Source organism: Monopterus albus, unplaced genomic scaffold (assembly GCF_001952655.1).
Source record: "Monopterus albus unplaced genomic scaffold, M_albus_1.0 scaffold501.1, whole genome shotgun sequence".
In the NCBI taxonomy this organism is placed as follows: Eukaryota; Metazoa; Chordata; class Actinopteri; order Synbranchiformes; family Synbranchidae; genus Monopterus; species Monopterus albus.
This window is the reverse complement of record NW_018128381.1, coordinates 104073-128297: the sequence shown is the minus strand read 5'-3', so window position 1 is coordinate 128297 and position 24225 is coordinate 104073. Positions and strand designations below refer to the sequence as shown.

General features: G+C 42.2%; 1 protein-coding gene across 3 annotated transcripts in view; it reads left to right on the top strand.

Annotated features, from left to right (window-relative positions):
• galnt14 (UDP-N-acetyl-alpha-D-galactosamine:polypeptide N-acetylgalactosaminyltransferase 14 (GalNAc-T14)) overlaps positions 1-24225 on the top strand; it is a 132671-nt gene that overhangs the window by 65978 nt on the left and 42468 nt on the right. For all 3 annotated transcript variants that reach the window (XM_020588080.1, XM_020588082.1, XM_020588081.1), the window contains 3 exons: positions 11205-11303; positions 20102-20169; positions 21674-21739. In XM_020588080.1, the coding sequence (XP_020443736.1) occupies positions 11205-11303; positions 20102-20169; positions 21674-21739 (233 nt within the window). The remainder of the gene's footprint in view (positions 1-11204; positions 11304-20101; positions 20170-21673; positions 21740-24225) is intronic.

The window sequence follows — 24225 nt, the reverse complement described above, 5'->3', positions numbered from 1 at the left end:
AAGCAAACTGGCTGGGGGGGGGGAAGCAGCTACTGTATGTCAGGACCAAGCATATGGATGCTCTCCTGCATAATGTAATGTGAGCAGGTGGTCGCTGTGACATCATCATCTGCAAACATATGAGAGGAAAATTTGAAATATGTCATGTTTTTTTTTGTTAGTCCAGCTATAAGTACATATAAAGTAATAAAAATGTGGTGAAACACCAGCCTCCGCTTGCTAAAGTGATGAAAACCTGTTGGGAAAGGTTTTCATGATGTTCTATGAGTCCATGCACAAGCAGTTGCCATTTCTGAAGTCCTACCTTCTTTCTCAGGAAAGTGAATTATGAAAGCTTTCATTCTGTGTAGCGTTTCCAGACATGTTTGTGTGTCCAGCTAATTCTTCTCTCTGTTTGAGTCGAATACTCACACACTCTTATGTCGAGCTCTTGGAAGCAGTTGACAAAATATTCTGTGGCAGTTAATGTTTTGTTTTTGAGCAACTAATCATTATATTCAGTGGCAGTGTTGATAGATGGTCAGTCCCATGGTCTGTTTCCGCAGTAAAGGATATTTTCATTTGTCAGCAATTTACTCCTTCTATGGCAGCAAAACACATTACAGGAACTCCCGGAGGTCACCTAGGCTTCATAAGACGTTTAGGGCTGGCAGACTCTATAAGCCACACTGTAAAAAATCTCGAAGAATTTCTCTAGCTCAGCAACATTAAGACTACAGTTGATTCATAATCCAGCAGGTGGAGTAACAGGAGCTGGTTGTTGCTCCACTCAAAGAGAACATCTACTGCCAAATTGTCACCCTAGAAGAGGGTTCTCCGGGTTTTCCTTTACCTTGTCACCCGTTCAGTTCAGATCTTTATTGTCCCTTGAGAGGAAACTTGATGCCCAGATGATGAGGATGAGGAACACAACACACATTTTTATCTGTTTGGAACTGGTGCCATTTTAGGACCACTGCTCAGTTCTCGTCTTTATGAGGGTGACGTTAAATGAGTGTCAGAATTGTGGCTGAAGCTCATGTCAATGCAGCAACAGCAGCAAACTCAAAATCTGTGCAAACCAGACGAGAATTAATCCAGTTTGACTAGTTACACTAACTGTAACGTCAAGCTCTTTTTTTTTTTTCTCTGCAAAATAAAAAACACCTCCCTGGCTGTAAATGTAGAGGACCAGTGTTCCTGTCACTGACAGCCTCAGTGTGACTGCATCCTAATGCATGTGTACTCCAAAATGTGCTCCACTCAGCACTAACAAGTACAACTGCAAGGTGACTTGTTGGCAGATTTGATACTAGTCTTCTGCTGTAGCAGCATGTGTGCATTACCATACACTGTGCAGTATAAACAGTATACAGGCTCCTTGCACCTGACAGCGTCTCCATCCCGCTCTGCAGAAAACACAACCTGTGATGTCTCAGTCTCCCCAGGTCTCTTCTCCAAACTCAGTTTCTGGCACCTGTCTCACTCCTCTGCTCCAAAGAGTGCACAGGTGACACAAATGGCAGGCTGTTTGTTCACATCAAGCTCCATCTGGTGTGTTGAAGTCATCTGAAAACTGTCACCCTTCACACTGGTTTTTGTGAGCAGTGCCAGGTTTAAGTGTATAAACCTCGTGGGCCTACCGCTCTCACAGTGATAATAAGTTTTAGCACAGAAGTACTATAGTATTACTATACTTAATTTTAAAAAGTTATGAAACGTTAGTTCTTTTACGTTAACCCCGCTCCCCGTGACCTACCGCCACAAGTAGAATGAAATTCTGTGGGAAGCACTGATATTGATAATAGTGTCGCTACTAATGATATCATTACTAATGGTGGTGGTAGTACTGTAGTAACATTTGAGGGTATAATAGCAGTTGTATCAGCGGTAAAGGTACTGGTAGTTCCAGGAGTGATACCAGGTTCAGTATAAGTTGTGTTAGTATTAGTTTTGACTGTCAGTAGTAGAAGTAGGCACAGTGACTCAGTGAGTAGTTCTAGCTTTAATATATTAAAGAGCATCTTTTCGTATTAATATCACACACACATTTGATACAGCTCCAACTTCACTTTGTACCAGTTGCCTCTCTGGTCCCACAGTCCCAGCTGGAACGTCATCTACGACACAGTTGCTCACTCATGTGTGTCAAGTTTCTCAGAAGGGTTTTACTCACATACAAAAAAAAAAAAAAAAAAGTCCTGCTGATAGATCTCTGCTTCCTAGGAGGTAGAATAACAGACCAGCCGAATGTCTAATGTTGTCAAACAGTTAAATGACTGAGATGATTATTGTGCAGCAGATAGTTCACGTTGGGAATGATATGCAAGACCATTTCATGTGACTCCTTGTTTTGATAATTAATCTTCTGTTGTTTCAGTACTATGATTTTTTTTAAAAATGAAGTAACTGCACACATACATGTTCTACACCCATGAAAACACAGGCAGACAGACACAGTATGCGCATATACTGCATGTGATGACATACACGAACTGAAATTCATGTAAAATGTTTCCACACATGTACAAATACCTGCACACACTCAGTCATGCACAGTCAGAGGCAGTCAGAGTTGTGAAACTAATGCATGAATAAATCAGCAGTATGAGGGCGAAGCGTCTCTCCCAGCAGTGCCAGCCTCATGTTTTTCAAACAGTCAGAAAACTCTGGAAGACACGAGTCTCTCCGCTCCACCGGGGGATCGCAGCGGCGCTAACAAGTAACCAGAGGGGCATCGGCACTTGTTAAAATAATTTCTCTCTCTTTAAAAAAAGCAGCGTCTTCTTCTGTCATAGCTGAAAATCTCTGCCTTTGTTCATCTCTGACAGCCTCTTCCCCTTTCTCAGCTCCATCAATGACAGCTAGTCCTCCAGTGCTGCTTGGCTCTGGAGCCATCGAGCGCCTTCTGTTTAATCCTGATTTAGCCTGTTGTTGTTTCTCAGGTCAGCCAGCCCGAGCTCTCCCGGGTGACAGTGCTCTCCTTATAATCTGACAGTGGGTGTCGGAGTTCGTTTGGAAGATGCTCTCCCTTGTTAATTCATGCCAGGATCTGCAGTATGCGTGACAACCTCGCCCCCTCCTCCCCTATATTTAGTTGTTCTGTGGCATGTTTAAAAAAACAAACAAAACAAAAAGTTAAAAAAATACTTTGAAAGTAATACTCTAAGACCAAATAGTGCACAAGATTTCATGTTGTTGCTGCATGACTGAGCACCTCTGCGGTTACATTCTCTCCATTTACATCATTATTTTAACTAAATGAATAAGCCTGGAAAAACATGGAGTCTAAACACACTGCCCAGTGTTGTGCACGTGTTCTCTCGGGTGCTTGGTTAACAGGTCTGTGCAGCACACCTCAACTCAGCCTGTAGGAGAAAACACATGTGCTGAGTGGAATTGATTTTTTGAGGAAACACAGCAGAGGATCACACACAAGTACCGGACGTTTAACTAGCAGCAGTGCTGTCCATCAGCTTTCCTGTAAAAAGTAATATAATAGATACTACAGACACGGAGGCAGCGCTCTGGGACTCGACCCCTAGAAATGTACCTCAAGCAGTTACTTGACAAAAAGTAGATTAAAGCTGCGTTTTTGAACTTTACAGCTTCACAACATGATTCATTCATTCAGCACAAAGACTAAAGTAGTAAGAGTTATGAGCAGAGGTGGAAAGTAACTAAGTACATTTACTCAAATAATTTACTCGAGTAATACTTTACTTGAGTGTGTTTATTTCCTACTGCTTCATACTTCAACTTCACTACATTTCAGAGAAAAATACTGTACTTTGTACTCACTACATTTATTTGATAACTTTAGTTACTTTTCAGAATGAGCTTAATAAAACATAATACAGTATAATCACAAGATTTATTGATTCTTGGTGTAAAATTCATGAGCTACTTGGCAATAATTCAAAGTATATAAGGTAGATAAAAAGTAGCTCCAGTGGAGCTGCCCAGTACAACCACAGAGTGACCTGTGGCCACTGAGCAGCTCCACTGGAGCAGCTCGGGTTAAGGGCCTTGCTCAGCGACGCCACAGTGCTGTTGCACAATGCTTTGTCATCTGATCGAACCAGCGGCCTTCTGGTCACAGTCTCTAGGCCACTGCTGCCCCACGTATCCTTCCAAAGCTGCACTTGAAGACCAGTTGCGTCACAGCCGTCCCATTTCGAAGGCTCTTTCAAGTGCAGCCAAAAAATCAGTGTCCTTTTCAGGTGGGCAACAAAGGCTCCAACTGGTGGATCCTTCGTAGCCCGCCCTATCCCAAGATTCTTTGTGTGCTGGCAGAGTGTAGAGCAGCTGTTCAGGTTGCTAGGCGACAAGAGCGGCACTTTGTAATGCAGCGGTAAGGGCAGGAACAGTTGGTAAGCATAAATCAAATCAAATTTTATTTGTATAGCGCCAAATCACAACAAAAGTCATCTCAGGACACTTTACAAAGTAAGGTCTAGACCTTACTGTTATCAATATTATTACATAGGGAAAACCCAACAAATCCCCCTTGAGCAAGCACTTGGTGACAGTGGGGAGGAAAAACTCCCTTTAAATAAGAAGTCGTCCATCGACCGGACCGTCTTATTTCAGTTTGGCCCGCGGTCTGGCCTTCACAGTCAACAACAGCTCCGAAGGATGCAGTTTCTGAACTGAGACACAGGTATAGTGTGATTAAATTTAGGCAACCTAGACCACGTGGTTAAGGTTGGATTAACACTAACTCTATGAGCACTAACACACTACTTTTGCCCTGATAACAACAACCACTGTGAAAGACTATTTCTGCTAGTACAAATTAAATGAACGCCAGAGTTGATTTTGGCAGCAGAAATGACACAACCTGGTCAGTTCACCTTCTGTAGACTCCTTCAGTCCTTTTGGGGATTGAACCTGCTTCAATTAAAACTGTCGAATCTACTGAAACTATTCATTTGATCTATTCGTTCATTAGAGTCGTTGACTCGGAAATTTTCCTAATGGAATTTTCCAGTAAAAGAAGACGTGAGGCATTATCAGCTGTCCCTCGCTGTCTCTGTTCTTTTCTTTTCTTTCTCTTGATCAGAAGAGAATTCCCTCGCTCCCTCTTTCACCACCTGTGTGTGTGTGTGTGTGTGTGTGTGTGTGTGTGTATGAATATGTAAATGGATGGTGCCATACAAAACTAGGCCGTCTTCTCCTCTGTGAACACCTGAATAGAAGTGAGATGGAGATGGTGGGAGGAGAAGGAAAGAAAGGCCAGAGGTGAAAAGCTTACTGAACTATCTCACTCCAGCAGGCACGCTGCTCAGATTAAACGGACATTGTTCCACATCACGCTGCTCAAGTAAACAAAATTAGTTCTGTACTTCTCATTGCATGTTTATTCTTATGAATATCACACTGAGAAAGGGCAGCATTTGATACTTCTCTCCATCGCCTTTGTGTAATAATATCTTCTCAGTGTGCTGTGTTTATGCCATTTATTCTTAATTTTTGTTTGTATTTTCCATTGTTCTACAGTACTATAGGTGTGAGGAGGAAAACAGAGCCCTAAGTCTATACGTCTTTATGGTGGTGACTTTTCAGCCAGGACAGAGGAAACGGGGGGCGAGTGAGAGACAGAGGGCAAAGCAGGAGTCTGACAACAAAAATGGAGGGAAGAAGCCAAGAGGCAGAACAAGGGAAGGAGAGAAGGAGAGAAGCCTTACAGGCGTTAGTCAGAGGCTGCAAGTGGGTCGCTACGCCGTGTGTGTCTGTGTGTGAACCGGTCTGACGGTATCTCAGGGCTACATCAGTGGCCATTAGTACTTTGCAGCACGAACACACACTTTGACAGGTCGGCCGCAATCGCCCGCAGAGAGGGACTGTGTGTGTGTGTTTTTGTGTGGACACCGCCGGTTTTGACCTCTCGCTTCATGGGTTTATCTCACCTCCATATGAACTTTGATGAGTGAAACCCCCACCCCCTCACACACACTGTATTTCCACAGCTTCAGGGGACAATACATTGACTTACATTCGTTTCCTGGAGACCTAACCTAACCTTAACTGGTTCATCACTTTAAAATGTAACAATTTACCTTCTGGGGACTTGGTTTCTGTCCCCGTAAGGACATTGAGTCCCTATAATATGACTGTGGAAACTGATTTATGTCCCCACAACATGAGTAATACCAGGCCCCACACACAACATCCACCCCTCAAATGACTCGGTGCATCAAATATGAATGATTTTCATACTATCTGAAAAGAAATCTCCAGTAAACACTCTGTTTATCTCTCCGCTCATCTTCCTTTTTACCTCAGTGTTTGTGCTTCTGATCAGTTACTGTTGTCGTCCTGGTTTTCCTTTTGCATTTCACAGCTCACTTGTATTTCTTTCTCTCTCTCCTAGTTTTTACCTTAGTTTTCATTTTATTTTGTCCTTTGCCTTTGCATATCCTTCTATTCTTCTTCTCTTCTTCCTTCTTTCTTCACTGTCCACTTTTTATCCCCTCCTCCTCTGCATTTTTTACCCATCTCTCCTCCCTCTCACTTCCTCTCCTCTTGTTTCCTCTCTTCTCATTTCCTCTCCTTGTTTTCACCGTTCTCCTCCCCTACTTCCGTTCCTTGGTTTTCTCATCTTCTGTTTTTCATCTTATTCTATACTCATTTTTCTTTTCTCTTCCTTCTTCTCTCCATCACTTTCAATTTATCTCCTTTTCTTTGCTACTTCCTTTCCATCTCTTCTGTTCTTGTCCTCCGTGTTTGTCCTTCCTTCTTTCTCCTCCCCTCTTTGACATATCCTTCTCTGCTCTCCTCCTTGGTTTATTGTTTTTGCATTTTACCCCTTCTTTTCTTCTCTACCCTCGCACATTCTCCCTCCTGTTATCCTGTACTCCTCCTCCATCCCTCCTCTTGCTCTTCTTTGCTTTTACCCTCCCACCTCCTTTTATCCTGCTTTCCTGCCTCCCACCTCCAAACCTCTCCTCTTTTGCCTTCTTTAAACCTCCTCTTCTTTACTCCTTCACCTCCTCTTTTCTTGTCTATAATCTGCTCCTTTTCTCAAATGTTCTTCTTCACAATCCTCTTCTTGATCTATTTTCTCCCCATTCCCATATTTCCTCAACTCTCCTTACCTGTGTGATTTCTCCTGTGCTTTGATGCATCAGGAAACACACACACACACACACACACACACACATATACACTTGTTGAGGGAGTATGGAAGCTTGTTCATATCAGCTTCAACATCAGTCGTCTGTCAGCACAACTTTTATCTGTACATCTGTCTGTCTCTCTCTGCCTGTCTGTCACTGTCTCTCACTCTTTCTCTGTTACACACACGCATACGCTCACAGTTGCAGCTGGGCTTTATCTTCCTCTCTGGTAGAGCTGCTGAATAAATCAGCTGCAGAAAAACCAGAGATAGAGACAGGGAGATAGAGGGATGGTGGGGGCGGAGAGGGGCATGATGGGATACAGTATGACAAATATATAAAGTGCATATTCCTATTCTCGCTACGAGAGGGGGAGAGACAATGGAAGAGGGAAGCAGGAAGCAAAGAAAGAAATGTGAATGCAAAGCGACAGCAGTCTGCTTGCAGCCTGTTCTGGCCTTCACTTTTAAAGCCCTCAGCTTTCTGTGCATGTGTGTACTTGCATTTAAAACTCAAACTTTGGGCCATGAGTACAGGCTAGCATGCAGATTTCATTCATCTGGTTTGTGTTCGTGCTGTTGTTTAACTTCATCCTTTTATTGATTGCCTGTTTTGATGATGGAAGCTGTAACTAAGACAGTAAAAACAAGTAATGGAGAAAGAAAAGAAGACTGGAAAAATATTAGAAATGGAAACAGAAAAGAATGAAGAGAAAGAAAACCCAAAAGACCGACATGGAAGACTAAAGGATAAGGCAAAGTACGGACGGACAGACGGACCCCGGCCAACACGCCCTTAAGCTAAACACCAAACCTTGTCCTTGTTTCCACATTATATGTTCATTTTACATCTTGCTACAATAAAAGTACGACTCGCTTGTTCCTGCATTCTGCGATCTGCTTTGCTGATACCGTTTCCCCACTTAATCACTGTGCCTCTAAACTAAAAAAATCAAATTGCGAGTTAATGAGGTGCTGATGGTATTATTTCACAGCCAGGCGCCTGTGTGCACTGACTGATGCTGTGCACCGACCTGTTAATACAACAAATTAGGAGTCATGCTTGTGTGCTAGCTTAGAGCAAATCACAATGTTTGGCTCAAGGACACTTCCACGGGACACGAAGAGCTTAGACGACAAAATGCGGTGGCAGGAAAAACAATGTGAATGTGCGTTTGTGTGTAAGCAGGGCCAGATTTTCATGTAAATAAAATGAACAAACCCAATCTATTTTAGCTAAATCACTGTAGTTTCCTTAACCATGTATCATTCAAATGTTCACAGTTTTGGTTGGGAAAAGGTGATTAGGTGAGAGAGAGACGGTATTTCAATTTTTCTGTATGTGCTGCACATATAGTGAATTGGCAATAAAAAATCTTTGATCTTGATCTTGAACATGATGCGAACCCCCTCAGGTAATGACGCCACCAAAAGCTAACTGGAGTGCAGCGTTGGCAACCCTGGAGTCCAGCTCATGAGCTGTGGGTTAGAGCACTGACCCTAAGCACTGAAAGTGACTCTACTATAGACGTAAGGGGAATGAGCTCATGAGGACGTTCACACCAGACACGCTGAGATTATGTCTGAGCTGAGGCAGCTCTGTGAGGAAGAGTGGTCCAGATTTACTGCTGCTCTAATCCACTGGTCTGAGGTTAATGCTGCCAAAGGAGGCTCGACCAGTTGTACTGTACATCCAAAGGTTCACCTATTTTTTTCCATCAGCACTGTGAATGTTTTATAGATCTGTCCGATAAAAACATGAGCGATTATAATTGTTTGTGTGTTTTGAGCTTAATCATATTGTGTTTGTCTATACTCGGGTCATGTTTTATGAGCAGTTATTGCAGTAAACCAGATCATCCCAAAGGGTTCACATACTGTTTTTTGCCACTGTACAGGATGTACTGCATGGCACCAGAAGGCTGCTAGAATCTAGCTCATTTGATAAAATATTATGTGTTAACTCAATTTAACTGTAGAAATTCTATTTTAAAAAAGGGGAAGGAAGTCCTGTTCATGTGTGATCCTTAAAACTTTAGTCTAAAGTCGTGTTTTATGTTTTATGACTTTGGATTGGATGAACAAACTGCACTGACCAAACCTGATACATATTTAGTGTTTTTATTAAACATTTCCTGGATATGGAAACAATGAGCCAACATGTTTATTGTATTGCCTTTTTAGATTCTTCAAACATAGATATGTTTTTTTGTCTCTGAAATGTTTCTGTGAAAATACAGTATATCTTATCTTTCTAAACGACAGAGTGGGGCTGCATCGTCCAGGGGTGTCTCAGCTTTTCTTGGTGACAAACTGGTTGCCGGTCTGCTTTGCTTCATATATTTGTGACGTTAGAAACACAACAACCGCCAACTGTTGTTACCTTAGTGACTTTGATGTGGCAATATAAAATTATATCCTGTAATTCAACTTTAAATCATATCTTTCATTCTGTGCACCACAATACCGCAGGTGTTCACGACTCCACTCGGCTAAAGTCGCAGCAAAGTCACTTTGTTTTAACTCTTCATTAATGTTTTTGAATCGCAAAACTTCAGTCTTCTTCTTATTTGTGCATGTTGTGCAAACAGACTTTATTGGTGAGATTTCGAATTGTTACTTTTGCTTTTTTATAGTATAGCAGGAAAATTCTATGTGTAAGAAAATGGCTGATCATGAGTCAGCCATTTGTTTTTCAGCATTTTTAATTGAATAATCTAAACACACCACAAATAATTTGATGGTAAACGGGGTGAGCAGTAGAGAACCATGCATCAAACTGGCCAGCGATGTCATGTGTTGGGTTAAGTCTTACACACACGTATTTGAGAAAGGTGAGGGTTTTTTTTTTTTTTAAATGAAGGCCAGCACAGAGTAAGCAGACTGTTTCTGTTTGAAAATGTCAACAATCCATCAAACTGATAGGTAAAGGCCAGTCTGCTCATTGTACTGTGTGTGTGTGTGTATGTGTGTGTGTGTGTGTGTGTGTGTGTGTGTGCGCGCTGACCCAGCGAAGGCATCGCCCACACAGTCACACAAACACTCCTATGTGGTGGATTTTAATGAGCCTCTGGCAGGTCATGTATAATTCATCGTTAGCAGGTCTGCTCCGATTACTCCGTCACTGTGTGTGTCCACACACACGGCTGAAGACAGTAAAACACACAACTGAAAATTAAGCATTTCGAACAACTTGATTTCACTTCAATTGATCACTAATTACCATATAACATGTCCCTGAGAAATGAATCACATGATCCAAGTAAAACATTATTATTAGAGTTCAGAGGTTTGAATTGACTTTATTGCTCGTGAAATGTGACCGTTTGTAGTGTTGGTTATATTTGGTGTGTTACAAGTATCATTCAGTCCTAATAGAGCATGATTCAGTTATAATGAAGAACATGTTAGACACATGTCACAAGTATAATCTAGTCCTTTTTCTTCAAATGCTTATTCATAAATGTACAACTTTTACTGTATTAACTTAAATGAGCATCCTGATTAACTGAGTAACAACCAGAAGGATCACTGATCAATCAGCTGATCATCGTCCTGATGATCTGATTGATCTGTTTATCCCCAGAATGTCAGACACTGGGGAAAAAGTCCCACTGTGACTCTCCAGAGCCAAAGGTGGCGTCTTCACACGTCTCATTGCGTCCAACCAGCAGATCCACAGAGACTCAGCTGATTCTCATGTCTGACAAAGAAAAGCATCAGCTCCTCACATTAAAGAAGGTGGAACCAGAACATGTCGGTGACTGTTGCTTCTAAATAGCTGAGGTTCATTTTCTACCAGTGAACTGACTCATGGCTGCAGCTCTAGGTCACTGAATGGCTTCATGAGGACGACAGTGGGTTGGACACAGTTGGGGGGGGTCTGGTTTGGAAGGAGGAGGTTTCCTCCTCCGACAGAGGAGACCTGGCCCTGACAAGGCGCCGCTGGGCGCTGGGTGACAGTTTGTCCTTTCATCTGTCACCAGCTGTGTACTGTAATTACTGCTTTTCAGACTTCACATTCATAGTCAGTACTGATAAAATAACTTTTTATTTCAAAGAACGTTTGGCTTGATTAAGTAAAATATATATCTCTTCTCTCCAGCTGCACCACTCTTCACTATGACTCCGACCTTCCTCCAACCTCCATCATCATCACCTTCCACAATGAGGCCAGATCCACTCTGCTGCGCACCATCAGGAGGTAACACACACACACAGTAAATACACAGAGAAAGAATAAGAATCGGTTTAATAAGACTTTTAGAGAAATAGTTAATTGGTAAAACTGGTGTTATGGTGTTGTAAGGAAACGACCTACACACACACACACACACACACACACTCTCACATTCTTAACACTCTCTCAACCCACAGTCTCTGGACTGTTGTTCTGTCTTCTAGTTTGATGATATCAGCAGGTTCTCCCCCACACACACATACACACACATGTGCGTGTACAATAAAAGAGCCACACACCTCCAGATTTTGGCCCGAGTTCAGCCCATTATATCAGTCAGTCAGCAGGGACTCCACGTCTCCTTGCTATCACAGAGGACACTGTGTGTTTTGTGCGATTGTGTGAGTGTACTGTAAGTGTTCTCTGTCTGTGTATGTGTGTCCTCCCCTTCAGCCCTTCTCAAAGCTCTGCAGTTTTCAACCAATTAAAAGACAATCTGTCTCCCTCGGCCTCAATGCTCCCTTTGGCTCTAGCTCTGTGTGTACGTGTGTTTGTGTGTGTGTGTGCATGTTTGGCAATGGCGACTTGGAGCTGGAAGCAGTTTAGCTGCCTTTTATTTTTAGTTTGTGCATTTAGAAGAGTGGCTCTCACCAGGATATGCAGGAACCTCTGGAGCATCTTTACCACTTTACATCTTTTTATTTGACGTGAAAACATTTTAAGATGAACAAATCTTATATTTAAAAAATATTTGTCAGTGACCATTCATAATATTTTCATGTGCTTATTTATATGTTTTATATGTTTGTTTTCCTGTCAGTGAATTCTGATTGGTTTTACAACCCAGCCCCACATTTTCAATTAGCTTCTGAACACTCAGTGTGATAGCTGCTCTGAATGTTGAAGGCTCTGTCAGACTTCATGTTTCTACAGTTTGTTTGTAGCAAACAACATGGCCGATGAGCAGAGAAAGCAAGGATTTCCAAAATGAAGGAATAGATGTTTGACACTTTGGTTCCTTCACTTGCTGGGTTAGATGAAAAGCACTGGTTGGTTAGTTTAGCTTAGCCTTTCACAAAGACTGACTCTCATAGTTCTGGTAGGCAGAGTTTGATTCCTTTAGGCAGAGCTAAGCTCACTGTTTTCCCTGATTCCAGTCTCTGTGCTAAGCTAAGTTAACCGGCTACTAGCAGTGGCCGCATATTTGTTTAAAGCTGCTTATCCAGTTCATCTGCCTACAAAGCTTTATATTTTCATTTTGCTTTTTGTTGTGTGCCACATGAGCCATGTGGTTTGGACCCAGACTTTACATCTAGATAGAACTCACTTAAAGATAGTGTTTCGTGGCTCTGGCAAAGTTTTACAGATATTAAATCTTCACGGATTAAAAATTCATAACACAGAGGTTAGTAACTGATGTTCTTTGCCATTTGAGGCAAGCTGTCAACAGTTTTGCATAGTTTACATATTTTATAATGTTGATAGATGAGGAAACAGGCTTTTTGGGCTACTGGGAAAATCAGCAGCAAGGATGACTTACTGCACTGCCTTCACCTCCCTTAATGCACCCCTGAGCTCCACAGACAGAGAACTGTTAATAGAAGATCCAACAATATGAACTGTTTGACAGTTGATCTGGAAAAAACACAAGAAGTGGGAAATATGAAGAACAACCTGGAAGTGACTGTAACAGCTTTGAGGTCTTAAATTTTCCCACTTTACCTTGATATTAAATTTTTTAAAGCTGCCATTTTCTGATTCACTTGAGAGTGAACCAAGGCCTGCTCGTTTACCAGGCAGAGCTGTTTAAGTGTAGAAAAACTGACCTTGCCTCATGCAATCAATTGACATTTACCGTTTTTACTATATCTGAGTCAGAGAGGATGACGATAGAAACACAAACAGCCAACAGACACAAAACAGTAATATAATGAGTAATGAGACTGTAACAGTGGAGCAACTTGTTTGGAGCTGCACATGCAGCTACCTTTTTAGAGAGGTGGTCAGTTGCTATGGAAACAAAGTTTTCAAATGGGTCCTGTCCAGAGTATCTGCAGTATTTTACACACTCCAGTGTGGAAGAGTCAGCTCCCCCGTTTACAAATAGATCTGAAGTCTCTTCTAACATTAGAGGTCAGATTTCAAGTCACTTGGACCCAGAAGTGATGGAGATTTAATGGAGCAGCCGTTGCTTTAGCAGGTTTTTGTCCATTAACTACAAATTGTGTGTAATTTACATTACTGCTGGCCAAAAGCAAAAGGAAAAACTGTCAGGAGCAGCGCGTGAAGCTGCTGATAATAGCAAGGGTGAACTCAATTATAGAGCCAGACGAGGATAAGTGAAAAACTGTCTCTTTAATAAGAGCATGGACAACAAAACCATACCGAAAACTACGTGAACACAAAACACACACTCAGGTCGAAAATACAGTGGGGGGTCAGAGCCAGCAATCTTACACAGCCGAGGAATCCACAAACGAGAGGTCAGAGAGAGAAGTCTGATAAGCCATACACAGAAAGCAGTCCGAAGCAGGAGGGCAAGGCAGAACACAATGGTCAAAAAACAGTCCGGGGTCAAAACAGGAAATACAGGCACAAGGAAAAACGCTGGAACGTCTGACATGGGTTAGAGAACAATCCAGTGGGGGAAAGCTGCCTATAAAGGGGTGAAAACAGGTGAAAACAATGAGAGCACATTAAAGTTTTTAAAACTGTACAAATAAATACAAATACAAATAATCAAGGACAACAACTTGATCAAGGTGCTTAACCTGATGTTATTGATATCACTGTTCTAGCTACTGCCACCAGTGGAGGATTGTTAGTGTTTCCTGGATGTGAATGTCTGAAATTGTGATGGTATGAAGTAAAGTAGTGAGTTGAAAAAAAGCCTGACTCATCACTCTTCATGGGTGAATACATCTGAAAAATGCCAAGCTGCTTATTCTCTGATCTTCACTGGATCTGAGCCGGAAAGTTTACAAAAGATATTGAGCTTTTTCTGAAGCTTTGAAAGCTATTTAGTCAAACACAGCAAAAAAAAAAAAAAAAAAAAATGCAATCTCTTTGAAATGTCAGTTTAAAGCAACTTGAATAGATAATAGCTAGATAAGTTTTCTTTTTACTCTCTACAATCTTGCTTTGCTCTGGGGACTCAGAAAACACTGAAACTATATTGAATGCCTACAATTACATTATAAAAGGGTGTAATTTTGGAGTTTTGTGCGCTTTTGGCCTCAGCAATTTGCAGGCTGAACTTTAATAAGTTTGATTTGAGACAATGATGGGCACTCTGAAAGCTTTTCATCTTATGATCAAAGAGTTGCTTTCTGAGGGAGAGCCGGGCCTTGTCGATATTTAATCAAGCTCTGATCCGAAAATTGATCTCATCTTCTGTCTCCCCGCTGGGTGGGAGATAAGCAGGCGGAGGGAGTGGAAAAGAAAGAGAACAAGGGAGAGAAAAGGCGTGTAGAGCTTTTGGGGACGTATTTGGTTTTAATGGGTTTAGTTTGTTTTGGCCCTGTGTGTGTGTGTGTGTGTGTGTGTGTGTGTGTGTGTGTGTTTGCACGTGCATTCATGGAAAACGGCCTCCTGAGTGGTAAAAAGGGTTCTTTTATTAGGGGGGAGCCACAGGTGCAAGATGGAAATCTCCGCCACCGTGACAGACATTATGAGATCAGAGCTGCTAATCTCAAATTTAATGACATAAACAAACAAAAAGAAGGCTTTACAGAACAAGATATCACAGATGGAGAAAAATATGCCTCATCTAACATATTTCCCTTTAATTGTAACTCTCAGTGCTGCCATGTAGCCCCACCAGAGTGCGGCTGCCCAGCGCTTTGCCCAGCCAGGGCCAGTTCACAGTTCATTTTATCACTAGCCCCAGTGTGGTAAAGGTAAATATAAATTCAGTTATGTTGTACAAAGTCCTACCTGTACTTTGGGCTTAACAGTTTTCATTTGGGCTGTTTCTTCATTAATGAAGTTGGTCAACAGCGATGTCAGTGGACAGAACTGAAAATGACTAGAAAATTCTACTCCACTATCCTTCTAATTACCCACTTGGTCCATCAGTCAATCTGTAACCTGGCCAACCAGCCATCCTGCTCCGCTCAGCAGCCAGCAGTCACTGGGAGTGTAGAAATGGCGATTCTAGATCAGCACTAGCTCAGCACTTTCTGGTTCAGCTGTCCTGAAAATGCACAGTAAAGAGTCCGGATCACTTCCTCTACATCTGATTACTCAGGATTTATTAAGAAGAGGCCATTAGATAAATTTATAGTTTTAGCTTTCTGCTCTAAGTGCACCTTTTCCTATGGACCTCATACACTACTCTTCTATTTCTATCTCAGCCTGTATCCCTTTCTTGCACACCATTGGAGCAAACATATAACTGGAACATTACATTAATTCCTAACAGATTTTGGCCAATGGGCCCAAGTTGTACAAAATTCTTGCACCTAGTCCTGTTTTATGTGTTATCAGGTAGAATTTACCATCCAGCTTCAGCAGTCTGCAAGTATTTGTCAAGAGTAGACAGGATGTTGATATGTAGCATTACAGATCATCAGTGGTGTCACTGTTTTCATCCCATCTATGAGGCTTATACACACACTGTCCTCTAATGAATCAGACAAACTCGCCTTTTGATCCCAGACTGGGCCTGATAAATGCAAATGTGCAGCACTGTAGATCAGCAGTGATGAGCCATTGTTTACTGGGTGCAGATATATAGCATAATGCATCACTAGAGGTTTCTCAGAACAGAACATGCAGTATTGAATGCCTGGATCAGGATTTCTTTCCAAGAGCACTTTGTGTGGCTCTGCTGCGAAAGGCTTTCTGTCAGAGAGAGGATGATTTAGGATGCAATGAAAACAGTGCAGTGTATAATTTGAACAAGATAAACTTTTATCATTGCTACATATTTTAGAAATATCTTGACAATATAATCTCACCCTCATCACCATTTATGAATAAATAGGGCTTATTTCCAAATAGTGGGCATCTAGCTTTGCAGTAAAATTCTTCCATTGCTCTCAGAGGCCTTGATAGAGAAATAGGCTGGAGAAGGATAGTGAGATGAAGGCAAAAGCAGTGGATTCAGAGGGGACGAGAAAGGAATGATGAATTACTCCAGCAAGGTAGAGGATGGAAGAACTGGCTGTCAGCTAACCGATCAGCCAGGGAGGGAGCTGAGCTGATGTACGAACAGATGAAAAAGGAGAAAGCTTTAGAGAGGATAAAAAGAACAAAACTGTGCCCTGAGCAAAATCTAATACCACATGAACAGCAGAGGCTAATATGATTCCTCACCTGGAAGGAACTGAGTTTCTGCAGCTGATTTACACAAGAAACCTGTGCACACGAAACAGAGAGATGCACTTTGTGTTTACACTAACCAACCAAGCAGCAGATAGTTAGTTCACAGCAGCTGAAAGCACCACTGCTTCAGTGTAAATAAATCCATAAATCTGTTCCAGTAACGACAAGACGGTCGATCTGTGAGGGGCCGACGCTGAATGATGACGACAGGCGATATGTGCAGAGGAGAGAGACGTTAAAAAAACCACATGAATTCTGTTCTTTTCATGGATATGTGAACAAACCAAACCAGATGTTTTCAGATCAGATCTGGGTCACTTCCATGTGCTGCTAGAGCCGATTCATATCCAATGTCTGACTCGGTGAGTGCTGTCAGAACGTTCAGGTCAGAATTCATAAAATAAACATTGAGGAGAGTGACGACAGCGACGGGGGACAGTGGAGAGACCAGGACGTTTCACATGTGTTGGACACTTATGGAGAAGCTTCTGATTAGGCCAAACTGGAAGGAACATATCATAACCCAGCAGTTTGGGAGGAAACTGGGCCGTTTGACGTTGTTGTTATTGTTGTACACACATGACTCATCTTTCAGTTTATTCTGTGCACACATTCCGGTTTAGGAGCTCAGCGGTGTTCACACAGATACAAGGCACTTACAGATGAGTGTGAACTATCAACACAAAAAGATCAGAATTGAGTCTTATGGCCTGTAATGTGAACGTAATGTTTGATGGGGTCAAACTGGATTTGAGTCGCTCATTCATTCTGAGTAACATAAAGACAAATGCCTCAGACCTTGATCTGGGTTACATTTTGAACACTCATCTAAATGTCTGTAAATTATTAAATTTGCCAGTCAGGTAACATCTGCATCGGTTTCACATTCAGCAAGCTTGTTATCATAGTCAGTGAGATAACTGGCCATCCATCCATCTTCCCCTTGTCCAAACCGCTTGTCCCAGCATGCACTGGCAAGAGGCGTGACACAAGCTGGACGAAGCAGCAGTCTTAGCCAGTCGATAAAGTGATCAATCACATCAATAATGAACCGAACAGAAAGGCATTCGTCATGCCTGTTACATCCTGCTGAGGTGGTGTAGTTGTGTGTTTGCTCCTCCACTCACTTCTCCTCGCCACTCTCTGAAGAACTACACTTCACTTTGGTAGCTGCTTTTATCATTTTTACCCAGATTGCCTCACTCTGCCGTGAGTGCACGCACGCTGAGCATGGGTGGCTCCTGTGGGACTGGACCCCTTCACCCCAGCAGCCGAACAGCAGCACCCATTTAGCGTCAGCACTATCACTGCCAGAGAATGGGCTTAAATTCCCAGTGGGGCCACACATGCAGCTCTAAAAATGTGGGTTCTCAAAGTGCTCTCCAAATGGCAGCTGTAGGTAATGAACATTTTTCAAAAAAATTCCCCCTAAAATTGATATATAGAGAGTTGGAAATGAGCGGCGCAGATATAGAGCTGCTATTCTGTGGCACCGACTGCGGTATTGTCAGCGGTGATAATATTTTCTGTGAGCAGAAGATAGCTTCTCTCTCAGCACGCCTGAGGGGAGGTTAAGCCTCATAGCTAGTGGCCTGTGAACCACAGAATGGGAACTCCAGTGCGTGAGAGAGGAGGTGACGGGGAGGAGAGGAGGTGGAGAGAGAAAGAAAAGAGAGCGATTGCATCCATCCATCCATGTCTGTCTGCACCACTGTAGCATAAAGTAAGACAAAAAGAGATGGAAAGAAAAAAGATTAAGGAAAGAAAGAATGACAGAAGACAAAAGCATATGGATGGTAGATCTATACGTAGATAGATTGAGCCATTCACTGGGTGGAGAATTTAATGTGAACTAATGAGATAAATACAGAATTTTATTTCTGCTTGGTCGCCTCATTCCTCTGTTCTTCTTTTCCACCATCTCGCATCCTTCTTTCATTTATTTGCCCCCCACCTTCCCTCCCTCTCATCCATCAGTCCGTTCATCCATCTCTGCTGATCCTCGGCCCTCAGACTCCACAGAGAGAGAGACTTACAATCAGGGTTATTTGTCTCCCTTACTAGCCTGACACCCCCCCCTTCTCCTTCTCCTCATTCCTTCATCTTGCTCCACCTCTTCTAACCCCCCACCCCCTTCCTCCCTGCAGCCATCACTCCTCCTGATGGGGTCCAGTGCCTCAGAGACTCATAGGTTCGCTCCACACCTCCTCCTACATTATCAAACTCTACTCCTCCATCCCTCGCTCCCTTCGTCACTGTCACATCTCCCTTTACCTCCTTCTTTGGTTCTGTGTCAATCAATCAGTCTTTTTTTTGGTTTCCTCATTATTTGTTTTTTCTCTCCTCCTGTTTTTATTCTCGCTCTTCAGTTTTTTTCCAATTTCATTTTGATGTCACTCATTTTCTTGTTCATTGTATCGATCCTCTCAGCGACATCTTGTTCCCTACCTACTATCATTGCCATCTCTCTCACTCCCTCTTTCTTCCCGTTTCTCTTCCTTCCTTCCTTGACAACTTTGTTTCCCTTGTTGCTGTGCTCTTTCCCACCTTCGTCCTCTCCATCCTAGTTGGTACCCTTGTTCTTGTTTCCTCCGTCACTCCTTGTTCCCTTTTCCTCCATCCTTCCCCTTTAGTCCATTCCTGTCTTTAACACCCTCCTTAACCACCCTCTTTTATTTATCATGTCACCTTTTATCCTGATATCCCTCCTTTCTACTCTTTTGTTCTCTCATTTTCTTTATTTCCCTCACCTTTCTTTTCCTTAAATGTTTCCACCTTTCATTCTTCACCTTCTTTATATTTGTAGGTTTTTCTTTCTTCTTTCACTCTCTGGTATATTCTCTTTCCTCCTCTTTTCTCCCCTTTCCTCTCTGATTCCCTCCTCCGTCCCTCATACTCTTGTTCTCTCCTCCCTTATTTTATTCTTTTCCTCCTCTGTCGTCCTCCATTTCCTTTCCCTCCATCATTTCCTGGGCTCAACCTGCTTTTCTTTTCACACTCTCTCCCTCCTTTTCTCCTTCTCCCCTGCCCTGCCCTCCTTTTTCTTTCCTGCTCTGCTCATCTCTCCCTCCTCTCTGTTCCCCTGGTGAACACCGAGGTTATTGAAGAGTAGAAATAATGAAATAAAGCAGAGCAGAAACCCACCCAGAACAAAACACATCTTCTCATTTTCTTCCAGTAAAAGTTATGAATTTTTTATGTTTCAATCTTCCCCTTTAACGAAATAGTTTTTAGAGGCGACACCACATACATTTTCACAACAGAAATTTGGCCTGACATTTTCACCATGTTGTTTTATATGGTGTGCGCTGCGTACATAATGGATCCATGAGCACCTGAGAGTGTGTGTGTGTGTGTGTGTGTAGGCTGGCATTTACCAGTCGCCTCTCTGTATACTGCACTTGGCGTTTTTTTTAGCTAGATTCGTCTCTTTGTGTGTGCATATGTTAGACTAATATTTTCCTCTCTCTCTCTCGCTCACCCTTTCTCTCCAGTGTTTTAAACCGAACTCCAGTTCATCTCATCCATGAGATCATTCTGGTGGATGACCTCAGCAACGACGGTGAGCTGCACACACACACACACACACACACACACACACACACACACACACATACATAAAAACACAATCACACAGGGTCCAGGTGTTTTCCGGGTCAGAGATAACAGAGATGAGCCCTTTATACCGGGTCAGAGGGAGGGACGTGTCCTCAGCAGCTGGGGCCACAGTGTCAGGATGACAGTGGAGATGAAAAGAAATGTCTGGGTCAAAGAGGAGCCGACAGCTGCGTCCGCTCTGTCTCCAAAGACGCTCAGAGCCCAGGTGAAATAGACCAAACAGAACAGAGAAAATTGTTTGAACTGACCTTAAAACAATGAGGCTTAAAGCCAATGAAATGACCAAATCCAAGTGTGAATTAATCCTACAGTGTGTGTAGCCAAAGCCTTTGTGCAGCTGCGTTGTTGTCCAAAAACTAATTAAAACACACAAATTAGCCACACTGTTGCACTGGGTGACATGTTCCCAACAGATTTCTCCTCTTTGAGTAACATCTGTGCCCAGCTGTTTGAGCAAGGCTAAATCTAACTACACACATGTAAACTGTATTAAAGATGTTCACCTTCAGTAGGAACCACTGGGTTTGGGGCTGCATGCCACAGACATGGTGGAAGCATTGCCATTAAGAGTTTTCTAAAGTTTTGAGAAGAAAGTTTTTGAATCATAGGTCAAAAATAGCTTTAACTTTTGTGATCGGTCAAAACATTTCTGCCAGGGTCAAAGTATTTTCTTGCCTTTTGTCACAAAGAGTTTTCACTTAAAGGAGAAGTTGAGTGGGGGAGGAGAGCGGCCAGACGCCTGGGCCAGAGGACTTAGATGGAGGTTTGCTGTCATTCAGGACAACTTACCTTTGATCCAGGGTCTCTTTCCCCCCAGTCCTATTTATTTTCATAGAGAGAGCAGTGACAGCAACAATTAGAGCTGCAAAGAACCTGTGTGATGACTATATCTTTATTTTAGAGCTCCACAAGAATTAAATGTAAATAAAAGTCAGTTAAACCTGAGTGACACAACAATCATTAAGTTGTAACATCTGCAAATTTGTAAGGAACATAATCACATCATTATGTAATGATAAACCTGATGAAAACAAAACTATGCTATTTTCAAATATGTTTAATTGTTGAATAATAATATGATTTATAATTACTATTTATAATAACTCGGTTAAAAAAAATGTTGTTCTCATTATGTTCCTGTTTGAAAGGTTTGTTCATATATGGTATATATTACATTTAATTAATTAATAGAATTGTACTGAATCTGGTTTAATATTGTTCAGGCAGTAATTACAAACGCCTTTGTTGTTTTCAAACGTGTGTTAAATATTCATTTCACTTCTGTAAAACTGAAAGCTTTGAACCGCTGTCCTGCTGCTGTTAAGCTTTTCAACAAGGTGCTAATTTTCCTGCCGTTTTAGAGATATTATATATTATTACACAGCGACGTTCTCTTCTGTTACATTTTGTTCTGCTGTCTTGAATCTGTGCTGCTTCTTTTTGTTCAGAGAGTGACTGCCAGCTTCTCACCAAACTACCAAAAGTCAAATGCCTTCGCAACAGCAAGAGAGAAGGTAGGGCGTGTGCATGTCTTTGATTCTGTTTGTTGATTTGTATGATGGTGTGAGAATTTGCATTTATATTTTCAGCATGTTTGTGTGTATATTTACATGATCAGCTGACCATCTTTTACTGTGTGTCGCTGCAGACATTTATCAGCATTGCACTGTGTGTGTGTGTGTGTGTGTGTGTGTGTGTGTGTGTGTGTGTGTGTTTGTATACAAAGTTTTTATTGTGTGTAGAGTAAATTTGCCCAGCGACCCGGTCGACCTCTGGTCTTTTCATCCCCCTTCCTGGCAATTTCCATATATAAACACACACACAGATGGTGAGTGAAGTGAAATTGATTAATTCATCTCTGACCACATAAAGTCTGGAGCTGCACAACTGAAATGACCTGAAGTGAATTGAAGTGACAGGCGCTGCTGCTGAAATCGAGCCTAGAGACGATGAGACACTCACAGACTGTCAGAAAAGAAATGGTACCGAACAGAACGTGTCTTCCACAGGCCTAAACCAAATGTACCATGAATTCAGAAGCAAGCACGCAGCCTCAAATATGACTTTGTAAAAGCAGCGAAACTTATAAAAATGTTGCCAAAAACCACAAAAGACAACCAGTGGAGATTTCACGCTTCAGTAACACTGCTCAGTGGACGTCAGTCCTCAGTTTAGTGGCTAATCCAGTCATGTGTCAGAGCTATGCTTATCAGTTCTTGATATAATCCATTTGGAGTTGCCTTCATGCTCTTTAATATAGAATCCAGATGAATGCAATACACAAATTAACATGACAGTTCAACAGTGTGATGGGGTCGAGAGCATTCTGGGAACTAAAGGGACCAGAAAAGGGTTTGGAAAGACTTGTCTAATTCCACTGCAGATGATCCTGTTGTACAGGATCAGGAAGGGAACTGGGCACACACAGTGTTTCATTCTTCTTTACAGCAGTAGTGGAGGTGGCATATTGTGGGTGAATTTAAGATGGCCATCACCCAAAGTGAGATGGCAGTTCTTTGATTAACAACTCAGATTAGAGAGCACAAAGAACAAATTCATATTAATCATAATAAAAGCCACATGAATACATTGTATACAACATCAGAATAAGTGGACCCCAGGGAGATTAAGCAGCCTTTTTCCAGACGCTGACGGGGACTCGGGTAAAGAATAAAATAATTAGATGATGCAAATATCAATAAGAAGAAGATCACAACAGCATTCAGGCCATGAAGACGCTGCCAAACAAATACATGAAAACAAGCACCTGCCTGCAGTCTCCCCTCTGGCACCCGACCCTGCTTTATCATCCTGTCTGACATGGATATAACACATGGGGCGGTTCTTTGAAAACTACATGTCGAACCTAAAATCAAACATTTATTTCCAGAACATGCATCAAACTTTCTGACAGCAGCTTGTTAGTGCTACTCATACATATGTGCGCTGCTGTGTGTCCCACACCAGTAATCTGTGTGTCACAGAAACAACATTTTATAGCCATTTCAGTGAAAGCATTTAACTTTCAGAGGTCCAGAGATGCCACTATGAAGGGATCCTACCATATAGGAGTGGACACACCTTCACAGTAACCCTTCCATTTGAGCCTCATGTTCTCTGGAAGGTTCATGTCACTGTTAACTAACCTCAGCACAGACTTGAGACATTTCCAAACATCTTGTTGTTGTGATTTGGTGCCACCTGAGTCAAGACAACACCACTGGGACAAACTGAAGTAGAAAACACTCAGTAGCCACAAACGTGCTTGTTGCTGACTCGGCAAGAGCTGCGCCATTTGAACCCGTGTTACTGCACTGAAAGGTCAGAACTTATGAGAATCGTGCCAATAATATCCCCGTTCTCTGTCTTTCTCCCACACACTGTTCTGCTTCTTGTTTTTATAGCCATCCCCTTCCTCTCGCACTCACCTCTCTCTCTCTGTAACAACAGGAACACTTGTCCTACATGCTGTCACTGAAGGATTTCATTACAGCACAGTCATGCTGATCACACACTGACACGCACACACACACACACACACAAAGGCAGGGTTCATCAGTTCAGCTAGTTAATAGTTTATTGCTTCAGGCCAGCTGACTTGATTGTCTTTTTAATGCCCATAAAAACCCACCAGGCCGATACCGTACGTCTTCTTGGTCACATAGACTCCTTGTGTGATCTTATATACTTCTGAGGACCATCACTGACATAATGCATTCCCCACACCTTATTCAAACTAGACTCCAAGGGCTGCATGACTGATTGCAGGCACATCACAAAGAATGTGAAAATACAGTACGTCACACCATATTGAATTCTGGGAGGGGGGTGCCATTTTTGGCACCACACACATTCTTGTTTGACCATGTTTGACTAAAAAGTTGCTTAAATCATTTATATGTACCTTTGCCGATCAGATCAGGCAATGAGACGGAGTACAAAGCTGCGAAGTACAGACTTAGAAAAGCCATCACAATGGCCAAGAGGCAGTACAGAGAGA